The following is a 16,326-nucleotide window of genomic DNA, read 5'->3' as shown; positions in this document are numbered from 1 at the left end:
CTTTTTAGCAAGCGTGTAGTTTCCCTTATTATTTTTTTAATGTTTTTTCTCTAAAGTTTTCACCTTAAAAATAAACGTACTTGCTTACAAAAGAGCCGCGTGGTCACTTGTGACTGCTGATAATTATAGCTGTTCATAGCCTCTGGAAAGAATGTGAAGCACAGATACTGGCCTGTTTAGGCCATCTGGCTCGCTGAGAATATCTCAGTGTAGGCAGGAACTGTGCAGCCTGGAAAAAACCCGTTCAGGAGGCAGGGACGCATGGCTGTCTACCCAAGAGCCAGGAGTCTAAAGAGGAGGCCCTAAGGGACCATGCAGGGGCATACAGGTGGAGTGGCCCTGAACTGTGACAGTCACTTTTTCCTTCACGTCTTTAAAAGTCAACCTTTCCTCTTCATCAAAAAAGCCAAAATTTCTGTCCTGACCTCCTGCCTTGACTGTCATCATCTCCTCTTCTTTGGTTTTTTATATTAGCCTCTATTGTCTCCAAATGCCATTGCCCAAATAATTTTGCTTGCCAAGTGCTTCAAACATATTACACTCCTGAGTCATTTCACCAGCTCCGCACTGTGCTGCACAGGCAATCTAGAACTTATTTAGCACCTTGAAAATGAGAACAGTAATGCACAGCTACCTACACCTCTATCTTGGTATCTATTCACATTTCCCAATACCCACTCCACTCTACCAGTGACACAAACGTTGATAACCCTTTGGCTATCTCTCAGCTCCTTCTTCCAAACTGCCCTTTGTGTTTGAAATGTCCCTCCAAAAATCCATTTGTCAAGCTGTCACCTCATCAATTAAATCTACCATAAAAACCTACCTCAGCAGCGTCACCTAAAAAAAAAAATTGTTTACGCTAAGAAAACAAAACCACACAAAGCATAAATCTAACAGCAAGATTTATTGGCAGCTGCCAATAATATAAAAATATTAAACTAACAAGACATGGGCTCAGCACCACCCTGATCACCGTTTGTATAATTTATCTCTTTCGTCTGTCCTTTGGATTATTTTTTAGGGTATGGGGTTTTTTTTTTGTTTAATTTAGATTGTAAGATCATCAGGGGAAGGAATTGTTCTTATATGAATGTATAGTTTTTACCACTTTTGGGGCTCTAATCTAAAAGAAATAACAAACATAGCAACCGCTTTAGAAGTTATACATATTAAAACACTTAATTAACTTTTTAAAGAAATATAAACATACTGTGCTAATTCCACTTTGAACCAGTGAAGAAACATCAGATACTTCCAAAGAATAGAGCAGGTGCATTGCAGGCAGTGAAAAAACCATGAGGTTTCTCATCTATAAAACAAGGGAAAAAGCAAAAAGGTAAATGTAGAACTCATAAAATTTGGTGCAGCCTGATAAAATAAATTAATCCCCACAGTTATTTGCAAGATTCTTTCTACAGAATGAGGTAAAAAATTTATTGAGCATTTTTTGGAGCCCCCGAGAGGACAAACATCAAAAATTTGAGAAAGTTGAACACTGTTTTAGAAGATGTCATCTATGTTTGTTATATTTTTAAAAACAAGCATATCTACTAATCTCACTCCAGCTTTCTGTTTCAGTTATCTTAACTCCAATGCCTGTTCACATTGGGCAACTAATAGAAAGAAAAATAACGGTTGCTTTTTATACCAGTTTGGGGTTTCTTTAGTGCAAACACTGAGGAAAAAGGCAACTATTGACTACATGCACAATCAGCCATCTTGTATCTTCATGCTTTTCAATTGCTGTGTGACCAAAATAAAACAGAATATAGATGAATAAAGAGATTCGTACCTGTTTGTTAACAGGTACTGTCAAGATTATTAGTTTAAGGCTGGCAATCCCTTGTCTATAAAGAAGAAGAAAAACCTGAATCAATCTTATGTTAAATTATGAAGTTTATAAAAAGATACTGAAACAATTTGTAAAATTTAGGTATTCTATGAAAACTGAGATATTGTAGTACTACAATATATGGCCCTAGAGTAGCACAGTATGTTACCATACATAGGATAGGAGTTCAATTTCCAAGCATGAAACCATGGATGTGGTGGCAAAATTGGAAGAAAAGTATGGTCTAATGGTAAGAGCTAGAATTCTTGAGTTCTAATCTCTGCTTTGTTACCAATTTCTTTTGTAGGTGTAGCCAATTCACCTAAACTCTGTGCCTCAATTTCACAACCTGCAAAATGAGATACAACTTATTTTCCTACTTTGAAGATAACTAGAATTTATATAGCATTTATTATGGATAATGTTATTATCTCATAGTCTTGAGAGCAATACTCCAGTGTTCAATCCAGCAGATGAGAGTGTTGCCAAAATGATGCTTGCAGCTCTAGGGGGAGGGTTCTAAACTGCTTTAATACTAATAAGGAGAGTCACTCTGCAGGAGGCCTCATTTTTACCCTTTCTGGAAGGAAGTCAAGGATACTTGGGTTGCAGATCCAGTATTGTGCTTTACTGAGCTAGAAAAATGTCAGTGGAACACTGTGAGAAGCAAAAATGAGATCTGTCATATGTCACAAACTGGGGATTACCCCAAGACACACAGGAAGTCAAATGAGGGTTGGACAGTTTCTGCAGTAATAGACCCTTCATATTCCAAAGATGGTACTATAATTCTTCATTTACCTTATGACTGAAGAAGAATCTGATTCTGTAGTTAGAAGAAATTCTTCAATATGAACTAAAGGCCAATCCCAAATCAAAGTAAGAGAATAAACATCCCACATGCTCAAAATGTTCTAGAAGAAAACAAAAAGTCAGGTATCCACTTCATACTTTCTTGACATAATCAAGACATGTTTTATTAGGTCGACAGGTCCAAAAAGGAGAACACCAATATATTTACAATATAGTAAATAAGTGTACAAGATCTTGAAGTATTTCTATCAAAAGAATAAAGCACAGTGCAAGATCAAACTCCTCTATAACGAAAGGCATATTACTACCTTATAAAAAAGGTTTTTTAAAATCATTAGTTAAAAAAATCATTGTAAAAGCAATTTCAGACAGATCAGTGAAATTATACTTACTTCCTTATCCAGGACAAATAACAAGTTGTCTATGACCTGAAATTGCACTGCATCTAGGAAAGAAAACAGCAAAATTTATATGAAGTTATATATTTGTCTGGGAATAACGTATTTGAATTGCAAATATTTTGTAGAAATACCCATTTACAAAGCAGTTTCTTTAGAGTTTTTTAAATGGATCTTACAGAGTCAGTCATCCTAGTGGCACACTAGGCCCCAATCCTGAAAATGCTTAAGTTTTTATGTGCTGAACTGCTTTGTTGGATTCAAACCAGAGTGCTAGCACCTTTTAGGAGTAAGCCCAAGAGGAAGAACAATAACATTACTAAACAATGCTCCCATTCACTCCTCAGCTAGAGACAAATATTTGAAAGCAGATAAACAGGAAAAGTTTATTCAACCCTGTAAAAAATGGAAATCCAGTTGTAGGTCATACATCTTGTAATACTTCACTGCAGAAAAATCTGTTTCAAAAAGTTAACAACTTTGAAGTAAAGATTTAGGCTTGCAGTATATACTCAATCAAATAAAGTCTCCTTTTGCAATACTATATGTATTATTAAAACAGTAAACTAACAATTTATTAACAAAAAGTAGCTCAAGATATTTTCAGTTATATTCCTGTCTATTTATATAAATAGACTTCTTATTTTACAGGCCAATTTTTTAAGTTTTACCTTTAATCATACTTGAATCAGCAAAACTTTGAACAGACACCAGGTTTTTACTAGGATCCACCTCCCATTTGGAGAGCACACAGTCACCTTTACCCTGTTTAAAAAAAACAAAACAAAATGTGGTTGTATATTAGAAATTCTGGTAGTTGTCAAGTTTGTCTCATTCATTGAAGTTTAATAGAAAAAGGCTTCTAGGAAGTTGCAAGTCATACTGAGTATCCTACACAGCCTCTTAATAGTTAAGATAAACACATTTCAAAACTGAAAGTAGCTTTTTTCATTTCCTATTTTCAGGAACTGACTATATCACAATATTTAAATCAATCATTCTTACCCACTAAAATAGATTTTTGTGTCTCTTCCAAAAGCACGGAACATTTACAAACAGACAATTTGCATCCAAATAGGACATGGTGCCTGATCCAAAGCCCAACAATGGAAAGTCCTGCAATGAAGTTAATGGGTTTTGGACCAAGTAGTATGTATCTGTCAGACCACATTGAGCCCTAGTCCAGAAAAGTGCTTCAGTATGTCCATAATTTGCATCCCCTTAAAATCAATGGGACTATGTACATGCTTAAGCATTTTGGCAGACTGGGGCTTTATACCGTACTTTGGCAAGTCTCTGTTGAATGTGGGCCTGATAAAAAGACTCTCATTGACTTCAGTTGACATTAGATCATAGAATATCAGAGTTGGAAGGGACCTCAGGAGGTCATCTAGTCCAACCCCCTGCTCAAAGCAGGACCCATCCCCAACTAAATCATCCCAGCCAGGGCTTTGTCAAGCCTGACTGTGAAAACCCCTAAGGAAGGAGATTCCACCACCTCCCTAGGTAACGCATTCCAGTGCTGCACCACCCTCCTAGTGAAAAAGTTTTTCCTAACATCCAACCTAAACCTCCCCCACGGCAACTTGAGACCATTACTCCTTGTTCTGTCATCTGCTACCACTGAGAACAGTCTAGATCCATCCTCTTAGGAACCTCCCTTCAGATAGTTGAAAGCAGCTATCAAATCCCCCCCCCCCTCATTCTTCTCTTCTGCAGACTAAACAATCCCAGTTCCCTCAGCCTCGCCTCATAAATCATGTGCTCCATGATTGGGCCCTTGGAGAACAAGGATTAGATGAGAAATACAAGAGTGCATGCAGATGAACTAAAATCCTGCAATTTAGTATTGTCACTAATAAAGCTCCACACATTTACCATCAATCGTCATAACACTATGCCCAGTTTTGAAATGACAAACTGTCCCTTTAAAACTAAAATCTTGATATTGTCTTTTAATCAATCAAAAGATTACTGATATTGTCTGTTAATGTAATGATAGTCTGCATCTGAATGCATCAGATAATTTTAATCATTTTGTCTCCATAACATTTTTTCAATAAAATATCAGTATGTAAATTTACCCCAATTATCAGCAGGATGTTGTTCATCGAGTAACCAATCACAAAATTCAGACAACCAAGGGTGTGATAATCCTTTGTAGAAATATAAGCAGTCTTGATCATTCCTTGTAACTGGAAAAATGAAAACACAGAGTTATTTATGGAATAATAAATAAAGTTTGTTAAAACTTAAATGCTAACTTTAGGATATAAAGAAAACTTCAGTTTACCCATTTATCAGTTAGCTTTACAGCAATTAAAAAATTTTCAAACAAAGTGTTTGATAAACTTTACAAATCAAAGTTTTGTTAAATTGGAAATTTGTAACAGATACACCAATTGGTACACTAGCAGATACTGCTATTTACCTTCTTTGCTGTAATCATGTCCACCTTGTCAATTGCTACATAAAAATAAAAAAAAAAAAGTAAAAAACAAAAATATGGTTTCATAATTTTATAGTTTCATATTGGATAGCTGTAATGCCAACCTGACAGCTCTGTACAGCACTAACAATGCTATAATCAAAGTTCACGTGCATTTCTATTGGTCATACTATGGCGTTATAGAAAATTAACTTTTTGAAAGCCCAAGGTGGTCCTGTGCTGTTGGTGACCTCATTAAAGTAATTTCTAATATTCTTCAATATAACTAACACAGTAATACTATGACTTGGAATTCTATTCCTGTAACAAGTAATACTCTCAATAAGAAACAGAATTAGTGAAGGGAATGTAAACTATAAGTAATTTGCAGTGGGGGTTGGGTGGAAGAAATAAAAATAGTATACAAAACTAGTGGGGGGAGAGGGGGTTTAAGACTAAACTAAAATCTTGCATCATTCACAATTAGTTCACACTGTCTTAAAAACAAAAGCCCTACAAATGATTAAGACCCTTTCTTGGAAGTTGCTGAACATTCTCAGCTCCCTCTGAAGCCAATGGAGCCAATCAGCACTTCACAGGACTGGACTCTGAGCCACTACAGAAAGCAGCACGCAAAAGTATTTTAGTTGTTATAGGTTAATACACAGTAATCTGGAATTTAATTTTAAACATGAGTTGTATCATCATACCTTCCTGAATTTTTGCAAGTGGGAGGCACATAATGCAAAAGAATCCATTGCTTGTGAGAATGAATATGTGATAGATTCCTATAAAAATAAATACAAATACAACAAAAACTTAAGTTTCTAAAGTGTAAAAATTATTTAGACCAAACTTTTCACCAGATTAGAATAATTTTAAATTAGGTCAAACTAGTTACTTTAACAAATAAAATGTAAGAATATTACCAAGCACAGAATTATATATATATATATATATATATATATATATATATATATATATATATATATATTTTTTAAATCTATGTGGGACCAAAATTAAGAACATACATAACACAGCCTGAGATTATCCCATGCAACTCTAACAGAAGCTGAATGACATAATTCATAGAACTTTGCTGATAATAGTGATGCTGTTAAGTATTATTGTAACTGCACAAAAATCCCCTTCTGACTAATGTCACTAAGTACATATACACCATTAAAGGCCAAATTCTGAGATTCTGAAGTCAATAGGCATTCATATATATAAAAATAAAGTAAAGTTCTCAAAACTGGTTCTAAATCAACCAAAAAGATGCTACCAGCTAAAAATAAACTAACATAAATTTAAAATCTCACACTAGTGTCCTAAGATAATAGATCCTAAATTCATCCCTTAAATTCCCACCAGTCAATGCCGTCAGACCAGCAAAGGAAAGGATATCTGAAGTTACAGGCTCTCCAATGAAAATGTATCACCCCAGACATTCATATCTAAGTACTATTTGAAAACATTCCTCAGTAAAGACAGGTAGTGCATAAAGAAAGAAACAAGAAACAATCAGAACCAGGTTAGTTTCAGAGGGAACATATGCCAAATAGAGAAAAAATAAATATTGATGTCAAACTTCTAAATAACAAAAAAGAACTCCAAGTACTTCACTTAGAAGCCAGTACTTGTAAAAAGGCATGTATCAGAAAAAAATTGTTTAAAGCATCCACCAGCCATTAGAAAATTTCAGTCACTAACTACCTTAAATAGATCTGTCAAAAAACATTTGTTTTTCCAAAAAATCAATAAGCAGTTCAATATATAAATTAGTACCACAAAATGTAGTTACAAACAATGTAATTTGGCTTCTTCAGTTAGATTAACAGAAGTGAAACAAATTACTATTAAAGACTCAATGTACTTACAATGTATAAGGGTGAAATCCTGCACCACTAAAGTTAATGGGAGTTTTGATATTGACTTCGTAGAAGTCAAGATTTCACCACAAGAATAACCAGATGCTCAGGATGTGCCTGATGCAATGTCAATTAAGTCAATAGGAGTCTTTCCACTGATTTCAGTGGGCTTTGGATCAGGTCCTATTGCCTGTGCCACCTGTCAAGTGGGGCATAATAATTAATTAAAACAATATATAGGAAATCTGAGCAGCTTCCCTGGGACAGTAGTGGTAGAAAATGAAAAGTTTTGGAGTACTGTCATCCCAAACAACATGCTTATCTCCCATTATTTTATAAATAAAAAACAAAATGAAAAATCTGAAATTAAATGTAACCAAAACACTTAGTAAGTGATTGTGGTCTGGATTCTGCAAAAACTTATCCATGTACTTAACCGTACACATTCAAGAAGTTCCATTGAAGTGAATGGAAATGCTCACATGTGTACAGTTAAGTACATGTATGTTTACAGGATCTGGGCTTAAAGGAGCAATGAGACAGCCTCTTAAACAATATCCTGAATGCATGTGAATATCCACTTTTAAATATTTACACACACCAAGAAGAGATGTACAGAAAAATATAACATACATAAATGGTTACTGAGGAGCACATTTCTCCTTGTTTTCCTGAAGTTGTCAGTCATGAGCTCAGTCAAGAGTTCAACCCTGGAAGTACAGAGCACTCTGACCCTGATCCACCAAAGTACATAAGCATATGCTTAAATTTAAGAATGCAGTTCAATGGGACTCCTCCTATACTTAAAGTTAGGCGTGTGCTGTTGTGCTCTGTCAGATCAGGGTCAGAGTGCTCCACACTTGCAGGGTTGAGCCCTAAGGGGTCCAGTCCAGCTAACACAACACATACATTTTTATTACAGATAAATTACTCATGGTTAAGATCACATCCAGCTTATTTTTTCTTCTGAGAGTTAAAACCAGGCTATTTTTAGGAAGAATAAGAAAAAACTTACCTCCATCTGCATTATCTTTTTCTATAATAAGGTTTAGATAAGTCTTTTCATTTTCAGATTTCTGAACCAAAACCTAAAATTCAAGTCAACAAAAAGACAAATTTTTATTCCATGTTGGATTAAAATTATGTGCTTATTAGGAAATAATACATATTAATTTAAACCTATACTTTTTTCTCTACAGAAATTCTGCATTAACGTGCAATCTTGAATAGTAAGGAATTCGTAACATAAAAAATTACTTTAGGGATCAATCCTGGAGAAATAGTCCTTATCCTCATACAAAATGGGGCTGTGTTTTGTTTTTTGTATTTAAATAAAGTTCACTAGATCTGTTACTCACAGGACATTTGCAGGGAAGAGGGGGGGCAGTTCCTTATAACCTAACATGCATAGTCAGCCAAAGCAAGAGTCACCTTCAAGATACTCAGTTTATTCATATTTTGATATTTGACACAAATAAAAAAGCATGCAAGCAATAGAGAATGGAGCAAAAAAGTAAGTTCCGTACATTAGTTAGCAAAGTTTGCTTTGATGGTACATGAATAAGATGCAGGTTACCACTTCTCTCACCGACCACAAGAAACTGTCCTTTTTGACACAAACCAACCACATCCACTTCAGTATCTGAAAATTCCAAACCAAAATTTCAAATATTAGGTTGTCATAGACAATGCAGTTCAAGCATGAATAAGTTAGTAGCGCAGCGTCTCAAATTCTTTCAAATATTTACTTTGATATATAGAAGTGCTAAGAAAGGAGCATTCTTCCACATGCTCTAAGCCAGGGGTTCTCACAACAAATTTTTTGGTGGCCTCAGAATATGGCCACCAACTCTTACTTGGTGGCTGCACTGACACTTTTCTACTAAAATACTTAATTAACTTCAGGAAAAACAAATAAATATGCATGTATACACATGCAGATCATTGCAATTTATTTATGTAGGGTTTTTTTTGCAGACTCAATAATAAAAATAATGCTGTGAAGAGTGATATTTGTACGTTTAATATCACTTTTCACAGCAAGTCTTGGCAAGTTAAGACCTGGATGAAGGGGCGAGAGGGAAAGGCAGCAGAGGCCAGGGGTGAAGGCTGGGGGGGGGGGCGCCACCACGTGGTCAGAGGTGTGAGTCAGTGTCTAGGGCTAGAGGTCGGCACCCTGGGCCAGCACCCGCTGGAGCCCAGGATCGGTGCCCGCAGTTGCATGACCAGGGCCGGGGATTGGCACCCACTGCCATGCAACTAGGGGTCGGAACCCAGAGCTGGCACCTGCTGCTGTGCAACTGGGGCTGGGAGTTGGCACCAGGGTCGGTGATTGGGGTCCGTGCCTGCAGCTGCACAGCTGGGGCTAGGAGTCAGTGTCCTGGGCCAGCACCCGCCAGAGCCTACTGCTGGATGACTGGAGGTCGGCGTCCAGGACTAGCACCTGCCAGAGCCTGGGGTTGGTACCTGCTGCCATTTGACCAGGGCTGGGGATCTGCATCCAGGGCTGGCGCCCGGGGATTGGCGCCCATGGCCAGCTCCTGCCAGAACCGAGGGTCGACATCCAGAAGCAGTGCTCGGGGTCAGCAGCCAGGGCTGGGGATTGGCTGCCACCAGGGTTTGGGCCTGCTGCCACACGGCCAGGGCTAGTGGGTGGCATCCAGAGCCAGCACCCACGGGAGCCCAAGGAGAGCACTGGGGATCTGCATCCAGGACCAGCAGCCGCTGGAGCTCAGGGTTGACGCCTGGGGCCAGCACCCGGAGTCAGTGACTAAGGCTGGGGGTCGATGCACATGGACGGGGATCAGCGCCACCCAACCACCCCAGGGCTGAAGTCAGATCCCCACTAAGCCCCTCCACCCCTTGCAGGTAGAGAACTCACCTTGCTCCTTCAGCGTTGTGCCCCACCTGTCTCCGGAGACATGCTTTGCTGCCCCTGCCCCCCATTACCCCTCAGGAAACTGCTGTGGCCGTATTTGAGAAACGGTGCTCTAGGCACCCTTGATACAAGTTAAAAATACAAGTACAGCAATTTATAATAGCTGAGCACAAACCTCCCAAAATCAGGCTTGAGACTAAGATAATGATTCTAAATGTTGTCCATAATTCATTTTGTGTGAAGAGCTGGTAAATCACTGTTCTAATATCAACAGGGTTTTGTATTCTATGATATAAATGGTTTTGTTTAACTTTTGTGGTAATATAAATCTTTTTAATCTAAAAGCAATATTAGTTGGTCATGTTTTTTTTCCTCTCCTATTATATACTTTCAAGGTAATAAAAATAGCAGATATCGTTTGTCTCCACGGTTATATAGATTTGATCTCTCCCAATTCTTACTCAAGATGCAAATTGGGGAGTCTTTGGATCATATCTGTAGTTTCACTTTTTGATCCCAATTCTGCAAATACACACACACACATCTTCACTCATGTGAGTAGTCCCACAGAAGCCATTAGGATTCCCCACATAGTTAATATTAAGCTCACCCATAAATGTTTCCAGAATTGAGACTTCAGACCTCAGTCCTGCAAAGAGCTTCACATAAGTGGACCTCCATACTCAGACAGATCCCCAATAAAGTTAATAGGAGCCTTGTTAATGACCTCTAGGGGCAACAGAGGTGCCATATGTTTATATAAATGATCTATTATAATATATATTTTTTTAAATCTAGGATATATTGGTGATCCTGTATTTTCAGTTAGAAAATAATTAAAATAATAAAGCTGTTTTTAATTAACTGAATCCATTGTTAATTTTCACTTGCAGTTAGTTTAATTCCAAAACAATAAACTCACCAAATTGAATGTGCATCTGAAAAGACTGGCAAATGCTATCAAGAAGTGACACTGATCTGTCAGCCACAATAATACAGCCATCACTTGAGCTGCATGCATATAGTTTTGGATTAAACAAGACCTTAGAAATAAAAAGAAGAGCTATGAAATATAAGCAACTAAAAGTATCTTTAAAAATACAAATAAGAGTAATGCTTTTCAACAATTAAAATAAGACAATATATAATAGTCTACTAGTCTAAAATAATTTTTTTACATAGTTCCAATAAATTCCAGCATAATAAGCTCTGATCCTGATAAATTCTACCTTTTCAGAGGAAGTTATTTTAACTAGCGTATCCTCTTGGTACAAGGCAGTTCCACATTCTTGTCTCGAACCTATGTTCAGTCGTCCACTTCCTGTGTCATCATTTGTCAGAAGTTCAATATCATTCCACATGTTGAAGAAATTCTTTACCCCTGATAAATAGATAGAAATCATAGTAGCAAAAGCTAAATGGCATTAAAGCAAAGTGACATTTAAACAACTGGTATTATCACATAGAACCCACTTTGTCATGATACTATGATTCTATAATTTAAAGAGGATGGTACAATAAGCTGTGTGTATCCAAGGTTAAGGGACACTGTGATGGGGTAATCACACCACACAAGGCCTGAGTAAGAAAAAAAGGGTCAATCAACCATGTGACAGGCTGCACCTGGAGGAGAGTCAGGACTGATAATGTCTAACTGATGATGAAGCCCAGCTGGGCAGGCTGGCCTGGTATATAACCAGGAAATGGCCCCCAAGAAGAGTTTATAGGAAGGGGAGGTGAATTAGCAAGAATCCAGGAAAAGTCTAGGGGGAGAAAGCCCTGGAATCCTGTCATTGACTGTAGATTTTGGCAAGAACAAGAGATGTGGTAAAGTAGTCATAGGGAGCTGAGGAAGCTCTAATGGCAACCCAGGGGTAGGTCAGAAGACAAGGGAAAATGGGAAAGAGCCCAGGGAAACAGAAACATGGTCTGGGTTTGCTTGGACCATAGTTAGTGGACATAGAGTCCCTCAGCTGGAACCTAGAGTAGTAGGTGACTCTAGGTTCCCTTATTAGACACTGGGGAAATAGCATAGCCTGGGCAGAAGAATGGAAGACTGCCTGAGACACATCATCCAGTGGGACTTGACACTCTGAGATGGGGAAAACTACAGTGACCTGGCCAGAGGGTCAAACCACAAAGAGGGAGCCCCCTGAGTTTCAAAGAAGGAGCAATTGAGTCCAGGGTACAGAGATGTCATGAGCAACAAAAGGAAGGGATGTTAGACTGGTTGAGAGCTAATCCCCAGATCTTCCCACAAGGAGGTGCCCCAGTGGTGAGTAGTAAACCCTGTGACAGATACTGTTTTAAATTATTTAAAATTCAGGTTAACAATCTGTTTAGTTCAAAGTATAACACTTTCCCCAAAAATTTTCTCACCAATTTTGCCAAGAGGTTCAATATTTCTAGGTGATCCTAGGAGCCACAGTTACACAGGTCTGCATCAGTTTGTCCTGGGATAGTGGCATGAGATTGCATGAAAATTCCACCATGGCCTGTTACAGCTTGGTCCAGTCCCCCTCTCTAAAAGGATACTTGTCTGCTGTGATGGGATCCAACAGCTGAATCTTGCATGCTCCTAAAGGCCCTGGGTATAGATAGTGATTCCTGCTCCAGATTTTGGGTCACTGAGGTGCACACCCCTCTCCCCCACAGATCCTGTGTTTCATACCCCTTCTGATAATGGGACTCCAGTCTGGCTACCTAGAACCAGTGCTTTGGCCTTCCTGAGCCTCTAGTAGTTTAGTCATTTTCCCTACAGAGTCCTTCTGGTTGCATGAGCTCTGATTTACCTAAGTTGCATTCTTTGGGAGCAACATGGCAGTAATGCAAGAACATGTAGGCTTAGCCAAGGAATTTCTTAAACACACACACTCTACTCTTAAAAAGCTCAAGAGTTACAGATCTATGGAAGATAAACTTCTGAACATAATCCTTTTCAGTCTGATCTTGCCCCTTTTGTGAGTTCCTGGTATTAGCCCAACTCAAAGGAGAAAGTCCCTGCTATCTCTATTTTCTCTTGCTGAGTCTTCTGTTCCTCATGGTGAATGGCTTCCTTTGCTGGAGAAGGACACTTTATAAGACTGCAGTTTTTCCAGGCAGGTGTGTAGCTGAGAGGGAATGCCAGTCCCCCAACCCTACCCTTGCCACCGCGCCGCTCTCTCCCCCCTGGTTTCTGTAAAGGAAGTCCATGTGACAATATCCTAGACAAACCTTATTGACTTAAGTTAACCTTACTGAATTAAGTATTTTAGGAATTTTTTATTAAAAATGCAAGTGTTTATGTACTGTTTAGGTGTTGGAATTATTAATATTTGAAATATGGGAAATTATCAAACACCAATTTAATCAAATTCTTTAAATCAAAAGGCCAAATGCTACATTATACAGTTGCTCTGAACATGCCCCCAAAGCCCAAATTAATTTACTACCTCTGAACACTAACAAAACATAAGTATTTAATCAAGATACTTGCAAACAGGCTAAATCCAGGGGTGCTTAGACCCACCTTGGTTCCAACATAGTCAGATGGGTATTGGCAATGAACCCTTTAAGAGCTGACTTTTTTAAATACCCTTTAACAAACAAGTAATGCCATTACCAATTCACCCTTATTTCCAGTCTTAATTCAGATAAGACATTCTTTCTTCCCAAGGCCTTTCCTCATCTCTTCCCCTCCTTCCTGCTGTCCAACAGCTTTTTTTTTTTGTTCAACCTGTCACATAGGACAACACTGGTATGTGGGGTGGGAAGGTCCATGTTAGCTCATTTTAAGACAGTTTTTTTTTTTTTAATTTAAAACCATCTGCAGTCACCCCGTGGGTCAGAGGCCTTCTTTTTAGAAACTATCCCTTATCTCATTAGTTTAGTCTTTGAACCAGACATCCTCCCTACTTTATTCCTTCTGGCCTTATCACTTATTATTTTCAAGGCCTTCCTTCTGCTTGCTAGTCAGGGCCTTTCCTCAAAACATATTTTCTTAACTAGTCTTAAGCTAACTTTTTAATTCTTTAATTTTACACTTGTATACCATCCCTCATGTAGGATATTTCTATGGGGAAGAGAGACCACAGTTCTCCAGGAACTAAGAGCAATGGATCATGATTAGGCAAACTCATTCAGGTTGTAACACCACCACCACTACATGGAGAGATGCTTGTCAAACTAGATGCTCTAGGGACCAACAGACAAAAAGGATTTTTGGTTATATAGCCTGAATTAAAACTGATTCAGGATCTTTTTGATCCGGCAAACAAACAGGACCTCTGGTCCAAGTGGAGCCCAATCCTTAGGTAAGGTTTGGAAGGTCTTTGCCCCACAGAGGCTCTACTAGACTTGTTCTGAGCTGAAGTTGTGATTAAACTTGTGATCACAAGAAAAAGCCTATATGGGGTTTTAAGGACTAATTACCAACCAGAGCCCCAGTTGGAGTGGGGGATGATCTCTGGTAAACTTGTGGTGTGTCAGTTTGTATTGGCTTTTAATGTTTTCTGTAATCTTATGTTAAGAATAAGAGTGCTTTCTAAGAAAGAACTAAATAGAAAATTATAACTTGACAACTACGTTGTCTGCCGTCTCTGAGGAGAGAAGCAAAGAAGGCCTGCTTAGGTAATCTGTCTTTTGGGGAATAATACAGTGCAGACAGGGAACTGTTTAGCCTGGAAATACCTTGCTCAGAAGGGGGAGAGAGGCAGATATCTACCCAAGACAGATGATGGCTGAGAAGGCTGGAGTGATGAGTAGACTTCTGGACTATAGAAGAGGAATACAGGTGAAGTTGCCCTGAAACCTACTTTGATTGGCTGCTCTTCCTCAGGTGGCAAGGTGGGGGGGGGGGGGGGGAAGCAGCCAAACAACTTCTCCAGGAGGCAGACTTTGTGTTCAGTTTAGCTGCCAAAACCTAAAGAGTACAACCCTGGTGCTTCAGAGCATAAACCCCATCCATAGGCGGTATGCTCAGAGCTTGTGTCAGCATCATAGATCACATTGTCCAACACCTTCAGCACTCTAAGGGTCTCTTCATAGATCAAACCTGAAATACACTTCACCCCCTATGCCCCCATTGAGCCAACTGATCAATAGTTGGCTTGGTAATACCTTGGATTTTAACCTGAAGCACTTTTTGATGGTGCTTAGTGCTATCACCCTTTCTCTAACCCTTTACCATGCCCAGACAGGGTGACTGAAATCACATACAAGCAGCGCTCCAGGAGCCAGGCAGAGCCCTTTCCATACAGGGGGAGCTGAGCCCACGTCATTCTGAGGAAAAGCAAAGAAGAAACAGCCCAGCCCACACTACCCTACATGCAACATCCAGCATTTGAGGGGGGGAGAGGAGCTGAAGAGCCCTGGAGTTGCCCCTTAGTCGTGGAAGAAGACTAGCTACAGCTGCCCTGCCAAGCCTGGGGGAAGCGGATGAAGAGCCCCAGAGGAGGCTTTGTGCAGAACTGATGGGGGGGGGGGGGGGGTTGGTGGAAATAAGCGTTAGGCAGGGGCGGGGCAGATGTGGACGGGAGAGCTCCTGCAACGGGGGCCAGAATAACCTTAATAAGGGAGGAGAGCACTGACAATATGCACGACCATACAAACACGGGAGCGTTGTTAAAAAATTAAGACAAATCAAAACCTCAAGAAATCCTCATGAGGGTGGGACCAATCTCATAATTTCAGGGGGTCTGACTCATGATTCGTGAACCTTGGGGGTTGACAACGCTGCACTTTGCATCATGAGCCTTAGCTCAGCCTAAGGATCTTCCCCCCCCCCTCAGAGTACTTTGTCCGCATGACCCCCCGAGTATCAACCTCCTCCCCCGCTCAGGGGTGCTTTATCAGTACGACACCTCCCCCCAACATTACCTCAGCTTGGCATCCAGTAGCAACGCCTAAGCCCAGAGGCACTGTGTAAAGGTCTCTCTCACCTCAGTCACAGGAGGGAGGTGGCGAGCCGGGCATAGGACGTAACTGCCTCAGAGTCTGAGATTCAAATTGGCGGGAATTTCCCTGTTCCTTCTGGGGCAGCTACAGGCTGCAGTAAGGGTCAAACGCAAAGTCGCGCCCGAGGAACTAACTAGAGTGCCTATCGTTCCTCCCGCCCACTAGTCTTG

The 16,326-nt window shown here is 39.5% G+C and overlaps 1 protein-coding gene across 8 annotated transcripts in view; it reads right to left on the bottom strand.

Moving 5' to 3' along the window:
* Window positions 1-16,326, bottom strand: part of KNTC1 (kinetochore associated 1) — an 85,382-nt gene that overhangs the window by 68,499 nt on the left and 557 nt on the right. For 3 of the 8 annotated variants that reach the window (XM_043498324.1, XM_038373338.2, XM_038373336.2), the window contains 12 exons: window positions 11,452-11,603; window positions 11,145-11,265; window positions 8,871-8,986; window positions 8,360-8,432; window positions 6,184-6,261; window positions 5,477-5,511; window positions 5,130-5,240; window positions 3,717-3,810; window positions 3,040-3,092; window positions 2,636-2,748; window positions 1,796-1,850; window positions 1,214-1,312 (listed from right to left, as the gene is read on the bottom strand). In XM_043498324.1, coding sequence (XP_043354259.1) covers window positions 1,214-1,312; window positions 1,796-1,850; window positions 2,636-2,748; window positions 3,040-3,092; window positions 3,717-3,810; window positions 5,130-5,240; window positions 5,477-5,511; window positions 6,184-6,261; window positions 8,360-8,432; window positions 8,871-8,986; window positions 11,145-11,265; window positions 11,452-11,583 — 1,080 coding nt within the window. In that variant the 5' untranslated portion in view covers window positions 11,584-11,603. Of the gene's footprint in view, window positions 1-1,213; window positions 1,313-1,795; window positions 1,851-2,635; window positions 2,749-3,039; window positions 3,093-3,716; window positions 3,811-5,129; window positions 5,241-5,476; window positions 5,512-6,183; window positions 6,262-8,359; window positions 8,433-8,870; window positions 8,987-11,144; window positions 11,266-11,451; window positions 11,604-13,697; window positions 13,798-15,386; window positions 15,496-16,078; window positions 16,097-16,140; window positions 16,318-16,326 lie in introns of those variants that run through there. The other 5 variants (XM_043498322.1, XM_043498323.1, XM_043498321.1 and 2 more) reach the window with 5 other exon arrangements.

The sequence above is a fragment of the Dermochelys coriacea genome, chromosome 15 (assembly GCF_009764565.3).
Source record: "Dermochelys coriacea isolate rDerCor1 chromosome 15, rDerCor1.pri.v4, whole genome shotgun sequence".
Taxonomy (NCBI): Eukaryota; Metazoa; Chordata; order Testudines; family Dermochelyidae; genus Dermochelys; species Dermochelys coriacea.
The sequence above is the reverse complement of the archived record's forward strand: the minus strand, read 5'-3'. Positions and strand labels throughout refer to the sequence as shown.